The sequence below is a fragment of the Cynara cardunculus genome, assembly GCF_001531365.2.
Source record: "Cynara cardunculus var. scolymus isolate 2C chromosome LG 17, CcrdV1, whole genome shotgun sequence".
Classification (NCBI taxonomy): domain Eukaryota; kingdom Viridiplantae; phylum Streptophyta; class Magnoliopsida; order Asterales; family Asteraceae; genus Cynara; species Cynara cardunculus.
In genome coordinates this window covers 2,841,694-2,857,948 of record NC_037544.1, presented here as the reverse complement: position 1 = coordinate 2,857,948, position 16,255 = coordinate 2,841,694, and the positions used below count along the sequence as shown (strand labels likewise).

The 16,255-nt window shown below is 32.1% G+C and overlaps 1 protein-coding gene across 1 annotated transcript; it reads left to right on the top strand.

Moving 5' to 3' along the window:
- Nucleotides 1–7,622: 7,622 nt before the first annotated feature.
- Nucleotides 7,623–13,066, top strand: LOC112500197 (mitogen-activated protein kinase 15-like). The gene is made up of 10 exons (XM_025103557.1): nt 7,623–8,156; nt 8,760–9,168; nt 9,510–9,637; nt 9,739–9,798; nt 10,222–10,371; nt 10,461–10,616; nt 10,976–11,187; nt 11,258–11,359; nt 11,484–11,662; nt 12,487–13,066. Exons 1-10 carry the CDS (start codon nt 8,133–8,135, stop codon nt 12,945–12,947), a joined length of 1,881 nt encoding a protein of 626 aa, XP_024959325.1. The 5' UTR covers nt 7,623–8,132; the 3' UTR covers nt 12,948–13,066.
- The last annotated feature ends 3,189 nt before the right edge of the window (nt 13,067–16,255 follow it).

Below are 16,255 nucleotides of genomic sequence, written 5' to 3'. Positions count from 1 at the left end.
AAACTAAATTAAATGACATGATAATTAATTTAAATAAAATTTTGGTATTTCTCATAAATAAAAAATTTACAAAGTAATTCAATGGCGTCGGTAATCATTTTACATTTGAGTTTGTTTTATAATATTTATTTATAAAGGTTTAATTATTTCATTCAATAATTGGCCACGTTGAACATCTCAGCAATTTCCTTTTTTTTAATTACTTTTAAAACAATTTAATATTACAATTTAAAAAAAAAAAACCAATGTGCCTGTTGTGTTTCCATTCTTGTCTTGGACGGCGAACGTATAGAATTTACTGTTACAAATTATTTTAAATATATTATATATTAAATTAATATTTTTATATATAATTTATACTATATTATAAAACATTTAACAAAACTTTTAAAATTTATTTTTTATGCATGAAGTATTGTATCTTGATGCATATTACTTAAAAATTCAATATTACAAGTAAATTATGCATAACTACAACTTATTAAAACTTCATGTTTGAATTTGTATAATTAACTGCGGATATACATAATCAAATACAGGATAAATATCTTATTTAAAATCTAAAAAATCTAAAATATAATTAGGATAATTATAAAGTTCTAACAAAATAATTAATTATTATCTTTTAAGAAAATTATATTATTAAACCAAATATAAATTACTTCATTATTGAACCTAATTAAGTTATAATAAAAAAATTGAATTAAAAAATTACACAAAAAATGAGAAATTTTAAATAGTTAGTTTGATACCAATAATTGATATATATTTTTGTCAAATTTTATGATATCTTCAAATTTATATTTTATTGAAAAAAAACACCATTGTTTTTTTTCAAAATTACATAAAACCATATTATAACATCAACTGAGATAAAAAAAATGAAATATTAAAATCAACATGTATCTCGCTGTGTTGCACGAGTACCCTTCTAGTAAATATAAATTGAGGCTGAGTTTCGATGAGAAAGAAAGTTGTGATGAGAAACATAAGAACAGATCTTCACTTTTGGATTAATCTTAATTGAATGTCAACATTAATAAGATACACATAGATGCGCTAAATCAATTTCGTTTCTAAAGCATAATTTATGAATGAACATGAGATTAAAGTTATCAAGAATTCAGATCTTTTCTTATTACAACTTTCCGTCTCACATGATCATTTGTCATATAAATTATATATGTGTGTGTGTGTCTGTGTGCAAATGATCATGTGAGAAGTGTAAGAAGAGATCTGCACCTTTGATCACCTTTAATCTCAAACTCAAACATGAATCACGCTAAATACGAGGATTGATTCAGTGTATCTTGGTGCATCTCATCATAATGTGCATTTAGGAATGAAGATCTCTTCTTATGTTTTTCATGTTAACCCTCTTTCTTACCAGAACCCAACTATATATATATATATATATATGTGTGTGTGTGTGTGTGTGTGTGTGTTCATCCCATAAAATTATGATAATCTTGAAAACCAGTGCACATGTATTGTTTCATATGATTTTTGTATGACTTGGACTTAGTATATTGATTAATATATATTTTGTTTCATAATATGAACATTTTTCATGTGTTTACGAAACAAAAATACCATTAAAAAGTCTCACATTCTGACTAATTATATATGAAGCAAACACATTGTGAAACAAATATATTTAAACATTATATTAAATTCTAACCTTATATGGTAAAATTTATGTGAAACAACACCATATGCTAATAGTTCTCACAGTTATCATAATATATGGGTTCTCAAATGATTAAATTCATATATATGGACACACACACACACACACACACATATATATATATATATGATCATATTCCGTTGAGAAGAGAAACTATAGTGAGAAACATATGAATAGATTTTCACCTTTGAATCAGTCTTTATTTGAATGTTAACATTAACGAGGTGCACCGAGATACACCAAATTAATTCTCTTCTAAAACGCAATTCATGGTTGGTGTGTGATAAAAAATGATCAAGGGTTCAAATCTCTTCGTACGCTTCTCACATGATCATTCATCTATATATATATATATATATATATGTGTGTGTGTATGTGTGTGTATGTATATGTATATGTATATGTATATGTATATGTATATACATACACACACATACATTTGAGAAGTGGTAAATATTTGAGGAATGATTCTAGCCATTCATCTGATCAACATTTGTGGCTTTGACTGTGAAGCACAAAATAATTAATCACATGGGTATGTGGAAGATAGAGGAGTAGTTTCTTAACTTTTACAAACAGACGGTAAATGAATTCATATATGAACTCATGTGATATACGTATGAAGTATATGTTCATATGTGAACCACACAAGTTCATATGTGAATAGGTTAATTAGTTCCTATGTGAATCACATATGTTCATATATAAACTCGTTTGCCCTTTTTTTGTAAAAATTACGAAACCTCTCTTTATTTTTCGCATAACCCCAATTTTGACCAGTCAAAACCGCAATTATTGGTCAGTCAAATCCAATCTTGACCATATAAAGGTTATGATCACATTTTTACTTCTAAAATATTTACCACTTCTCAAAATAACCTTTACGGGGAAAAAAACACGAGAAGCATGAGATATGCATGAATTGGATAGGGGTGTTCTATAGGTCGAAATCCAATATAGATTTAGATGGATATGATCCAATTCGATCATCTATTGAATATTGGATTTTTTTTCATCTGATACAATCAAATTATCATTTGACAGCTGATGAAAGCCCATTGATGATTGAATCAAATTGATTTCATCCATTGGATACTGTTATTCGCTATTCATTGGATCGATTAATGCATATTATATTTGATCCAAAAAATTTCAATTAATCTACCATTTCATATATTTTTTTAATTCTTAAAAAACGTTACATACAATATCAATTAATAACGATATCATGCTACTATTTTGTATATATATAAATGGTAGTTTTTTTTTTGTTAACCATGGATGTCCGGACTAGTTTGCGCGCATCTCGACGAGTCCTTGAGGTCCTGAATAACAGTCTAGAAAATCCCAGTAGCCCTACAAGACTCGTTCCAATTGGCAGTTAGTAGATAACTGGATAGTAACCGGATTGGATCGTTTTGTTATATTGGATCATGGACTATCATTCATTACTGATAAATCCAATTTCAATGTTGAAATTTCGGGTCCTATCCGATCCAATTACAATGAATTATTTTAAATCAGGTCAATGAAATTTAATTAAATCGTACGACTTTTAACACATAAAATCAGATATTCACATTCATAATTTTCAAGTACAATATCAGACATTATTTAAACGTGGATTTCAAATTTATTATCATTAACTTTTCCGAAAAAATAAATAAATATTTAATTCGTTATTTCTTACATAACATATGATATATGCATGGAACACATGATTCGTGTTTTACAACTATTTTAATTATTCATTATAATATTAAACTCGTTACGATTTATTACAATTTTTTATTTATTGTTACTTTATTTTTACGTATGGAAATAATATCTTTATATTTAAAAATATATATTTAAAGTAAATTACGGATTTGGTCCCTTTACTATGTTCATTTTTATGGAATTGGTCCTTAGACTTTACTTATTACTTAAAATAGTTGAGATGTATTCTTTCACGGTTTTGGTTCTCCATCAACAAGATTAAGAACAATCTTTATCCGAAATTAGATTAAGAATAATCAAACTCTAAAAAAACCCTAAATCAACTGTAAATAAAAGACCAAAAAAAAAACTTGTCCAAAATAATAATAAAATAATGAGTTTTGTTTGAACAGGTTAAACCAGAGGGTTTTTTCTTAACTATATTTAGGGGCCGTTTACTAAACGCTTACCCAGTAAATACTTATTGGGCAATTTTCCTTACCGGATGAACATGGCAAGAGACAAAAATCTTACCTGGTAAGAACGATGATAAGAATGGAGAGTCTTACCCGGTAAGTGAGGGTGACGACTCTTACCCGGGTAAGCGCTTACCTGGTAAATTGTTGCATAAGATATGTTTTGATGTACTACAATCTTACTCGATAAAATAAATTATAGTGTTGACTCTTAACGGTAAGCGCTTACCAGGTAAGTATTTAGGTAAACAACCTCTTAGGATTTCTTTTTAGGGAAGATGAAGATGAGGAGTGATAGGCAGGAGGATTCAAGAAAATTCACTGGTTTTTTATATTTTTTTTGGTAGAAAAGATTTAGGGTTTGATTTGGATTTATGCCTTTCGTATTTTAGATCTATGTTTTTCTAAATCATGGGTGTCTGAGACAACTTGCTCGACTAATCTCAGAGGCCCTGGATAACAGGCGAAAAAATCTCAGTGGCCTTACGGACTCGAACCGGTGACCTCTAAGATGAATTCTTATAGGGCCAAGGCTTATGACCTGTTCATTTAGATTTAGGGTTTTTAGTGAAGAAACATGAGATGATGAGAGGGGGGACAGTGAAGATTCAAAAATTAAAGAGTTTATTAATGTTCATCATTGTTTATGAAAACTTACTGATGTTTTATCATTGTTTATGAGAATTTGTTGATGTTCTTCATTCTTAATGTGAAAAAGACGATGATGATGCCAAATGATATTTAACCTAGCGGTATGTGAGTCATTGGCTTCCTAGGAGGTCAAGCGTTCAAACCTTACCAAAGGTAAATAGAATGTGTGAGTTTATTTGTTCTATTTGTCAAATATAAATAGGGCAAACTGCATGAAAAAGTAACGTACTTTAACTTGATTCCTATTTTAGGTAACGTACTTTCAAAACTTTCATTTTGATACTTAAGATGTAAAGTTTTAAACATTTAAGTATCCGGGTAACCCAGTGAAGACTAATTTTAGACTAAAAAAAAGACTAATTTTAAATTAAAAAAAATCCACGTCACTGACTAGGTCAACAAATAATACCGAGTTGGATAACACATCACTCGCCACATCAGTATGATAACCAGTTAATACTTCAACCAGTTACCCGGGTACTTAAATGTTTAGAACTTTACATCTTAGGTACCAAAATAGAAGTTTTGAAAGTACGTTACCCAAAATAGGAATCAAGTTAAAGTAGGTTACTTTTTCATGCAATTTGCCCATATAAATATTATATACTTCAAAAAAAACCCATGATGATTCAACCTAGCAAAAAAAAAAAAAAAAAAAACATAAAACAGAAGAAAGTGGTAAGTTGACGAAAATGCCCTTGTAGTTAACATGCAAGGTGGATGTCTCTTAGAGAAAACGACTAAATCTGTAAATCTACATAATAATATCTGAAGTCTATAAGCCAATTCCATAAAAATTAACATACCATAAGGACTAAATCTGTAATTTATTCTTATTTTTATTTGAATGAAATTAATATGGAAAAGAATATTTGAAAACTTTATTGAAAATTGTATGGTTGCCAAGGGTTTGATTTGCTTTTTAAAGTTCTCTTAGGTTCCATCAATCACCATAATGCTTCCTTTTTAAGTAATGGATGGTCTTTTATTTGTAAGCATAACATATGATTTTTATACATAAACCCATGTCACATTAAATTTTTCCTATATATTTATTTCACACGAAAACCGATATCTGGTTTTATATATTTATAGACATTTATATATCGGAAAATTACTGAACATAGCTTAAAGATTCATAAGCAGATATAGAACCCCTGAAATACCTGTACTTCAGTTTTCCATCCTTAAAAAAAATTAAAAAATGAATTTATGTAATACGTAATTATAAAATATTTAACCATTGGTTTGAGCTTGATTCCAAAGGTCAAAAATACCTGGAGGTCTCAAGTACAAATCCAATGAGGAATAAAAATCATAATTATTTGGGAAAAACAATTTCTAACCTCCCTCCGTCTTAGAATAAGATAATCGAATAGTTAAGTGAACAAAATCATAATTATTTGGGAAAAAAATTGATCATTGATAACCTCAACTGGTTCTACAGGAAACACGCCTCCAAGGATACAAATATAAAGCTCAATGCTTTCCTCTGTGTTTGAATCTGTTTATCAGTTGGTTTGATTAAATTCGAACGTTAAGTTATAAGAAATTATACCTGTGAATAATAAAACTATGTATGATGAAATATCTGTTGGTTGATAAGATAGTTGTTAGTTGAAAAGATAGCTGTTGACTAATAAGTTAGGCGTTCGTTGATAATCTAATCATGTTTGATAAAAAAACCAAACAATAAATAGTATAAATGATTTGTAATAATTCTTTTTGGCTCATAAAAGCATCTCGAAAAGATTTTTTATAATTTAACTAAAAATAAAAAATCAAAAGTCAAAATCTTTAAAAAAATTAATTCTATATTTTAGAGATTTCAATATTTATTATATTACCAAAATATTCTAATAATTTAAAATCATAATACACTTTCTAAAATTAATTTATATAAAATAATAATAATTTAATCAATAAAAGTTAATTTATTTTTTCATAAATTAAATTGTAAAAAATTATTTAAATTTAAAGATTTCTTTAGTTTTTTTATTTTAAAGAATGATATAAAGAATATTTTGCGTTTTTTAAAGAATTAAAAATAATAGAATTTATTATTAAAATGTTTAATTATTAATTATTTTTATTTAGAAAAATACATTATTTCATTTTATTTTAATATATATATATATATATATATATACACACACACTAACTAGAAGGATATTCGCGCAATACAGCGAGATACATCGTGATTTTAATATTTTATTTTATTATTTATCTCAGTCAATATTACAGTATGGTTTTATGTGATTTTAAAAAACGACGATGTTTTTATTTTTGAATAAAATATAAATTTAAAAATATCATAAAAAATTGACAAAAATATATCGATATTAATATCAAATTAACTATTTAAAATTCCTATTTTTTTTGCAAATTTTTAATTTAATTTTTTTTATTATTGTAGTTTAATTTTGGTTCAATAATGAAGTAATTTATATTTGGTTCAATAATATAATTTTCTTATGAAGATAATAGTTAATTATTTTATTAGAACTCAATAATTATTCTTTAGATTTTTTATATTTTAAAATGAGACGTTTATCCTCTATTTGGTTATGTTTATCCGCAGTTAGTTACACGAATTCAAACATGAAGCTTTAATAAGTTGTACTTATGCATAATTTACTTGTAATCTTGAATTTTAAGTAATATGCATCAATATACAGTACTTCATGCATAAAAAACGGTTTTTAAGAGTTTTTGTCAAATATTTTATAATATAGTATAGATATAAACCACAAGAATGGTACATGATTGATTTGAATTGACTCCAAAGATCAAAAGTATCATGAGGTCCTAGGTTCAAATCCAAGAAGAAATAAAAATCTTTTTGTGACCATGGAGGTTCAAATGCGGTGACTCCGGACTATTTGTACAGCAGGTGATCGTCTTGAGATTAGTCGACTCGCATAGCGGTTTGGATATCCAGGTTAATAAAAAATATATATATATATATATAATATAGATAGAGGTAACATACACACAAAGACGTTGCATTTACTGAGTGAATAGCGGTGAGAAGAAAGAAATGGATAAAATAAACCCACCCACATTCTTTATCTATTTAATCAAACTCCCTTCACCTCTCTCTCTCTCTCTCTCACGTCAGCCACCACCACCCACCGCCAGATCTTCAAATCTATAAGGACCTCCCATCTCTCTGTTCGGCCATCGATTCAGCATTTCTCAGCTACTGATTGTCAAATTTCACTAGTTTCAAGCTTTGCTTCTATCCAAAATACTGAGGTGTTCACCTTCTTTGACTACACGCTGGCGGTGGCGTTTCACTTCTAGGTTTAGGGTTACCAGAATTGGATGAGTAAGGTGGTGGTGGTGGTGGTGTTGCCTTGCTTTGATTCCAGAGAGATTTCTAAGGGAGATTGTGGTTTGGTGATTCGTTGTTGCGGTAGGTGGGATAAATGTGGCTGAATTAATCTCCCCTTTCCGAATTCCGGCAACCATCGCTACTGCCCTTTCTTGTTTGTTGTTTTCAGTCTCCCTTTGATTCTTTCTTCTATTCTGTTAGTTTTTGGGGCTCTCTCGATCTGTTTCCAGAAACAGTAATCAGACCTTGTGGGATCAATCTCAATTGTGGGACGATAACGATGCAACAAGATCCGCGAAGAAAGGTTTAACTTTATTCTAACTTGTTTTTAATTTGAATTATCTATTCGTGTTGAATTTCATTGCTAATTACGTAATTTCGGACATCAAAGCTTTAATTTGTGCTTTCTTAACTGAATTTAGAGATATTGGACGTTATACTTGCTTATTGGTCGAGAATTTTGAGCTGGGACTGTAACATTAACATGATTCAATTTTGAGATTTCTAGCTTCTAGGTCAATGCCTTTGATTCTCCCTTTCTAATAGCTTATCATTTGAAATCTGAATGCTATTTGATATGGAGAGATGTGTTGGTGCTTCAATTGTGGTTCAAAATGCTGTTTTAAGAAATCCTTCAAGAACTCATTTGATGGTAAACTGATTTTTTGGATGAATTAGGTTTCTTTGTATGGTATGATATCTCAATTTGGTGCATTAAAAATTTGGTTAGAACCTTAAAGCATTCTGGAAAACTAGATGCCTCTTCTTGGTATTGGTTAAACTAGTCTAGTTTTCATAAGGTTCATGATGGTATATTACGACATTTGTATGCTTATTTCTACAAGTAAATCACCACCTTCAGAGAGTCAACTATGTGCGATTTCATGTTGCAATCACTGTGTTACAGAATCCAAAAGAGGTCGAGTTCTTCACCGAGTATGGTGAATCAAATCGATACAAAATCTTGGAGATCATAGGGAAGGGAAGTTATGGAGTCGTTTGTTCAGCTGTTGATACACACACCGGGGAGAAGGTTGCAATCAAGAAAATAACCGACATTTTTGAACATGCATCGGATGCTGTTCGTATCTTGCGTGAAATCAAATTGCTAAGGCTTTTAAGGCATCCTGATATTGTTGAAATTAAGAGGATCATGTTGCCACCATCAAGACGGGCATTTAAAGATATTTTTGTAGTATTTGAACTCATGGAGTCCGATCTTCACCAAGTCATAAAGGCCAATGATGACTTGACACATGAGCACCATCGTTTTTTCCTCTATCAGATGCTACGAGCATTGAAGTATATGCATACGGGTAATTTTCTTAGATTGCTTATAAACCTCATAGGGTACATTTGGTATGCACACGTCGAAAACTTGTTGTCCCAACTTTGGTGCGGCAATTTAGACCGATGTATGACAGGACCTAGTGGGATAAAAGATGCAAGTTTTTGTCCCACCAAAATAGGTGGAACCAAAATCAGTTAACCAGGAAGATGTAACAAGATTACTAAATTGCCCATACCTCACTCTCGCCCGTCTAATCCCGTCTACATGCCAAATGCACCCTAATGGACAGTGGCATGAAGGCATTAGTTAGATCGATAATTATGTCTTTTGAAACCAAAGCTGATGACGAATTTCTATTTGATTTAGCAAATGTGTACCATCGAGATCTTAAACCGAAGAATATATTGGCAAACGCCAATTGCAAGCTCAAGATATGTGACTTTGGACTCGCAAGGGTGGCATTTAATGATGCCCCGACAGCAGTTCTTTGGACGGTGAGTTATTTTAAGTAGATTATTGATATTGCATTAGCCAACCTTTCGAAAATGTACATTTAAGTGGCATAATTTGTTTGAATTCTTATATCCTAATACAGGATTATGTCGCAACAAGATGGTACAGGGCTCCTGAGCTATGTGGATCTTTTTCTTCAAAGGTATATCCCGTTAAGCTGCATTTACCTGTCGTTTTCTAGAATGTAACGATAGCATGCTCGTATGGTAAATGAAGCTAATAATAGCTCGGTTTTTCGTATGATGCTTCCTAGGACCAATCGCTCATAGATCCTTATGTCGAGCATATTTGTTTTTTTCAGAGATCTAATGCTGCTGCATGGCCAAAGAATGATTCTTGAGAGTTGAGATATGTATGATTATTATGCATACAACATTCTGTGATCTTATATTTTCTTTCGAGTCGATCTTCATACTGTTATCACTGTCCCATCGAGTTAATTTCAGATTTCAAACGATCTTTAGTTGCTGTATATTATCTTGATGTTACTTCTTTAGATCTTTCTGCTATTTTAATGTGTTTGTTAGTGTCGGTTTTTTAACGAATTGTAACTTGTGAATTGCAGTATACTCCTGCTATTGATATATGGAGCATCGGTTGTATCTTTGCTGAAGTATTGACCGGAAGACCACTTTTCCCGGGAAAGAGTGTCGTTCATCAGTTGGAACTTATAACCGATCTTCTCGGGACACCATCAGCAGATATCATTTCTGGAGTATGCTTTTTACACGTTCGTTTTTCCATATATAAAAGATGATTAAAACTTTGTTTATTTAAATACGTGCTCGTTTTTACCTAATGTAGGTTCGTAATGATAAGGCAAGAAAATACTTGATGGATATGCGTAAAAAGCAACCCGTGCCATTTTCGCAGAAATTTGTGAATGTAGATCCTTTTGCACTCAGGCTATTGCAGAGGTTGTTAGCATTCGATCCCAAGGATCGGCCAACTGCTGAAGAGGTATTTCATGTGTTTGATTTCTCTCATGGTGCATATGGTACACGGGATTTGACATAACAGAAAACTTGTCCCATGTTCGTGCTATATGTAAACCGGGACACAACAGGACTTGGTGAGACAAAAATGTTTTTTTTTTCTTTCCAGCGAAAATAGGTGGAATGAAAATCAGAGAGATGAGATAAGATGGGCAAATTACTAAACTACACATGCAAATTAAAACCCCAAAATCTTGGACAATTTTTTCACCTGCCTATCTCACTCTCATCAGTTCAGTCCTGTCCAGTCCCATCCGCATACGGATACCCTTAAAGAGACCCACAACGGCCATCTTAACCTTCGGTTGTTTTTTGTTTTGTCAGGCTTTAGCCGATCCTTACTTCAAGGGATTGGCTAAGCTGGAGAGGGAACCTTCTTGTCAGTCAATCTCGAAGCTCGAGTTTGAGTTTGAAAGGCGTAGGGTGACCAAAGAGGATATTCGGGAACTAATATTTTGGGAGATTCTGGAATACCATCCTCAACTGCTAAAAGATCATATGGCTGGGAACGAAAGCACAAACTTTCTCTATCCTAGGTTCTTTATCTTTGCCTTTGCTCTTTATCTCGGGTGTTTTTTGGGACTAACATCTGTTGCAACTGTGCAGTGCTATCGGTCAATTTCGTAGGCAGTTTGCATATCTAGAGGAAAACAGTGGGAAAAACGGGCCTGTTATGCCTCCAGAACGGAAGCATGTTTCTCTCCCAAGGTAAGACCATCGTAGTTATATCATTTTGGAAGTTAGTGATCTAGAATGCTAAAAAAGAGTGTTTGAAAAGAGTTCCGTTTCTGAGTTTGGTCGGGTATTAATTACCGTTTCTTGCACACTTTAGGTCTTCAGTCAATTCAGGTATGATTGCTTCTAGACCGCAACAGAATGTGGTTGCATTTGACAATAGACGAGTGATGGAAACTGCGATTAGTGGCGGTAGAGTAATAGATACGTCTGTAAATGTTTACAAGGCGGCAGCGGCTGCTGCTGTTACTCGTCCACCCCCCAGGATGCCCACAGGTATGTGATCTTTCTTAATGGATCGGCCTTTTGAATTGGCACTTGAGGACCATTTACTAAAAACATCGGGTAAGCGCTGGGGTTGTTCACTAAGGATGTGTTTTGTATCTAGACAAGCAGAGAGAACAATGTTCAGAGTTTGGTAAGACATAACTGGATAAGACAGGATAGATAAAATGACCAATTTACCCCTAATGAGTTGTTTATATATTTTGACTAATTTATGTAATTTATTAAATTATAGTAAAATAAATATTTTTTATAACAAAACATATCATTCGAAAATTTTCGTCAAGACAATTACAATGACACCAAAAAAAAAACTTTATGTAGTTTCCAAATTTAATTTTATACCTTTTCTATATTATTTTTTTATTATCAATATTTGATAAATTACATAATTAATCAAAATATAGAAACCATATAAAAATATTTTGAGAACAATAAAGTGAAAGTTTCAAGAGCATAAAATACAATAAAATAAAATAAAATTTAAAGCGAGAATAGAATGTAAAGAGGAAGATGTATTTAATGTTTTGGAAGAGAATTAGGTTTTGTTTTGAGGTCGGTGAAACATAAGTTTGCTTAATGGGGTGGGGGTAGGGGTGGGGGTGAAAAACGCTCGTTCCACTTTGTTCTACTATGTTCCTGTCTATTTCACATAAAAGTCTTGCCAAATGTGGAACAGTGATTCTTGTTCTGCCATGTCCAGCGTATCAAATGCATCCTAAGTAAGCATGTACACTCATATCGGGTCAACAACACCCGGTAATTAAGAGGCTATAATCATTTAGTAATATACTATTTTTTTTGTGGGTGTGAAGCTAAGCAAGGAAGAATTATAGGGCCGGTTCTCCCGTACGAAGAAGTGTATGATCCAAGGGTGGTGGTGAAAAACGCAGTTGCACCTCCGGTGGCTCTTCCTCCACAATATGTATATATGACCACCAATGGCGGAGATGAAGGAAATATTCACACAACGGAAGCCAGTAGGGATTCATCCTCAGTTCCACACCCGCACCCGCACCCACAAACATACCCATACCCACACCCGCACCCACAAGTGGTGGGGGCGGCAAAATTGAGTGGGGGCATAGTGATTGACCTCAATAGTAACATGTATTACAGCCAAACACATGCACATTCACATGTGAATCCACATGGTATGGCAAGCCAACAATCTTCTAGTGAACGGATAGCAATCGCTCAAACTCAGTTCGGTCATGTAGCAGGAGTTGCGGCTGCCGCCGCTGCTCATACGGTTGTTCAGATTGGACTGTCTTGAAAAGAAAAGAAGGGATGTTTAATTTGAAATGGTGTTTAGTTGCTAGCTGTTGTCCTGTAAATTGTGAACTCCTTTTTCTAGGGTTGAAAAAAAAGAAAAAAGTGTGATCTTCATTTCACCATTGTTGACACGTGTCCTTAAAGTGGTTTCTGATTCTTTTCTTGAACAAAAGAGGAGCAAAGATCAAATCTTGTGGCCCCAAGAACCAACTTTTTGACCCAAAAGTAACACAAGCACATCGTGCTTTCTCTCTTTTTTCAAAACATGCATGTTATCATCCTTTTATGGAGGTGGTTTTTACAAAGAAATCTTTATTCTTTTCAAAGATTTGATGAACGATGGGTCATTAATAGCAGGGGTCCTCATGGGTTGGGTTGATCGGATTGAAGACATTTGAACAACCCAAATCAATGTTTGCGGTTTGAAAAATCTTAACTCAATCCAACCTGTACGGGTTGGTCGGGTTGATACTTTGGTACATTAAAATATTTTTCTAACCTTGAATATGTTATTTCTCTACTCATAATTTCTTTTTCAACATCAACCATTTAATACAACTTATCCATACTTCTTACGTATATCACATTTAGTTAATTTTCTCAATTTACATATATATGTTCACAGTTATTTAACATATATACGAATGAGTTAATATAGATGTGTGAATAGACTGAAAATATGTGTATATGAAGAGCATACATGATGGTGTAATCGTCTAATGTATATATTAATAAAAATTCAACAATCATATTAAATCCAAGAAATAAAATGATATCGGGTTCATCGGGTTGAGTTGGGTTCAAATAATAGTAACCAAATATCAACCTAATACCTACGTTTGGCAATTTTACAACTCGATTAAATATCGGGTTGCTTCGAGTTGAATTATTTCACGTTGGATTGTGTTGAGTTGATCGGGTTTTTGGACACCCTAACTAATAGGTTGTTTTCTTGCAACACTTCATGGGCCAACTATTTTGGGCCTAAAAACATGGCCCATGCTAACCGAATCTTTATCTTCTAAAATTACAAATTGTATTAATATTTAAAACAGTTATGAATTATAACTGTTTTAAATATTAATACAATTTTTTTAACAATTTCGATTATTATATGTTATATACCTAAAAATCTCTCTTTTTTTAACAATTTCGATTATTATTTAGGATATATATTTGAAAATCTAAAAATAATATTTAAAATAAATAAGGTACAAAAAGCAACAAAGTTAGAAAAAGTATGAATAATAAAGACAATGTAAGAGGCGTAGATATCCATAATAACCGTGGCTCAGGATGAAACTGGCGGCATGTTTAACATATGCAAGTCGGACGGGAAGTGGTGTTTCCAGTTGGGGACGGGTGAGTAACGCGTAAGAACCTGTCCTTGGGAGGGGAACAATAGCTGGAAACAGCTGCTAATACCCTGTGGCTGAGGAGCAAAAGGAAGAATCCCTTCAAGGAGGGGCTCACGTTTGATTAGCTAGTTGGTGAGGTAATAGCTTACCAAGACGATGATCAATAGTTGGTCCGACATTTAAAATAGCTTACAAGATGTATGTATCTGGAAAAAAAAAACGTCATATCAACCTACCCCTTCAATCCCTTCTCCGAACTGTATATCTAAAAAGACTCTATCAATCTACAACATTAATTCATTACTTTCAAGAACTCCTATCAAAGGCTGTTCAGTTAGGCCTAAGGTTGCCATGTCCAACCACGACGACTGGTCCCATGTCCTCTTCGATTTGCCTCCACTCCTTACTCACTTAATCGATACGCTATCCACTGTCTTCACACGTGTCATCATCTACTACGAACGTACTCAAACCACTAGAGTATATCATCACTCAATTTCTCTTCGCAATAGGCACAATTAGTTCTCTCCAAAGAACTTGTTTGATATCTTGTCCAACACGGTCATGCCACGTGTCCATTGCAACAACATTTCTGCAACTTCCATATTCCTCTCTTGCGTCATCTTTATTGTCTAACGTCCGAACCATACAACATAATTGGTTTAACGACCAACTTGTAGAATTTTTCTTTTAGTTTCAACAGGATCCTCTAGTCTCACAATACTCTCGTGGCCGCTCTTTATTTTGACCATAATGTCTTTTTCTCGGTGTGCGATGTACTCCTTAACTTCTCCCTCCTTAATCACAGAGTCTAGGTACCTGAAACTTCGCTCTTTGGCCTCCAGGCACTTCCAAATCGCACCATAAGGTACTCTATTGAAGACCTTTTTTAGGTCTAAGAACACAAAGTGCATATCCTTACTGCACTCTTTTTTATCTATCCATGAGTATTTTGAGAATGTGAAGTGTCTCGATCGTGGACCTCCCTGGCATGAAGTCAGTCACCATTGTTGCTTGATGCACACTACCTTAATCTCTTTTCACACAGTTTTATCTGTGGCTGTAGTTTCATGGATGATGGGGTAATGAATAGAAAAACTCAATTTAAACTGCTAATATTGACTAAATTTTTTTAGCACACAGTTGAAAAACATCAAGTGTTTTATCTCTCCTTGACTTATCATAAGAGCATGGTCAAAATAAGAGAACGTAGGAATGGTCAAATCACATGTTATTTTACACTGAAATCACATAGATTATGAAACACAATATAACGTGTAATTTCAGTGTAAAATCACATGTGATTTTACTGTTTTTATATATTATTATTTTTAAACTTTGTTCTCGTATGAAACTCTTATATATATATATATATATATATATATGGTATATTTCAAATACAACTATGTCTATTCGTACAACCAATACAACCCAATCAATTGAGATATCTTATGGATTTATTATGATTTGAATATTTATGGAAGATGATTAGAGTTTATTAATTATGATCAATACTTTATATTAGGAAACAATCAAAACTTTTATGAAATCACATATTCATCAAACTAAATAAAACGTTGAGATTGAGTTGTATTAATTGTACAAATGTAAAAGATTGCATAATAACACACCTCTCTCTGTATATATATAATATATATTAGAAGGGTACTCGAGCAATGCATCGAGACACATTTCCATTTCAATATTTTGTTTTATTTTTTATCCATGTCGATATAATACAAATTTATGTGGTTTTGAAAAAGCGATAATGCTTTTATTTTTGAATAAAATATAAATTTGAAAATATCATATAAAATTTGCAAAAAATATATCAATATTAGTATCAAATTATCTAATTAAAAGTTCTTATTTGTTTATTTTTTTTAATTCAAAATTTTTATTATAATTTAATTTAACGTAACGAATTAACTTAATTTAAGTTTAATAATAT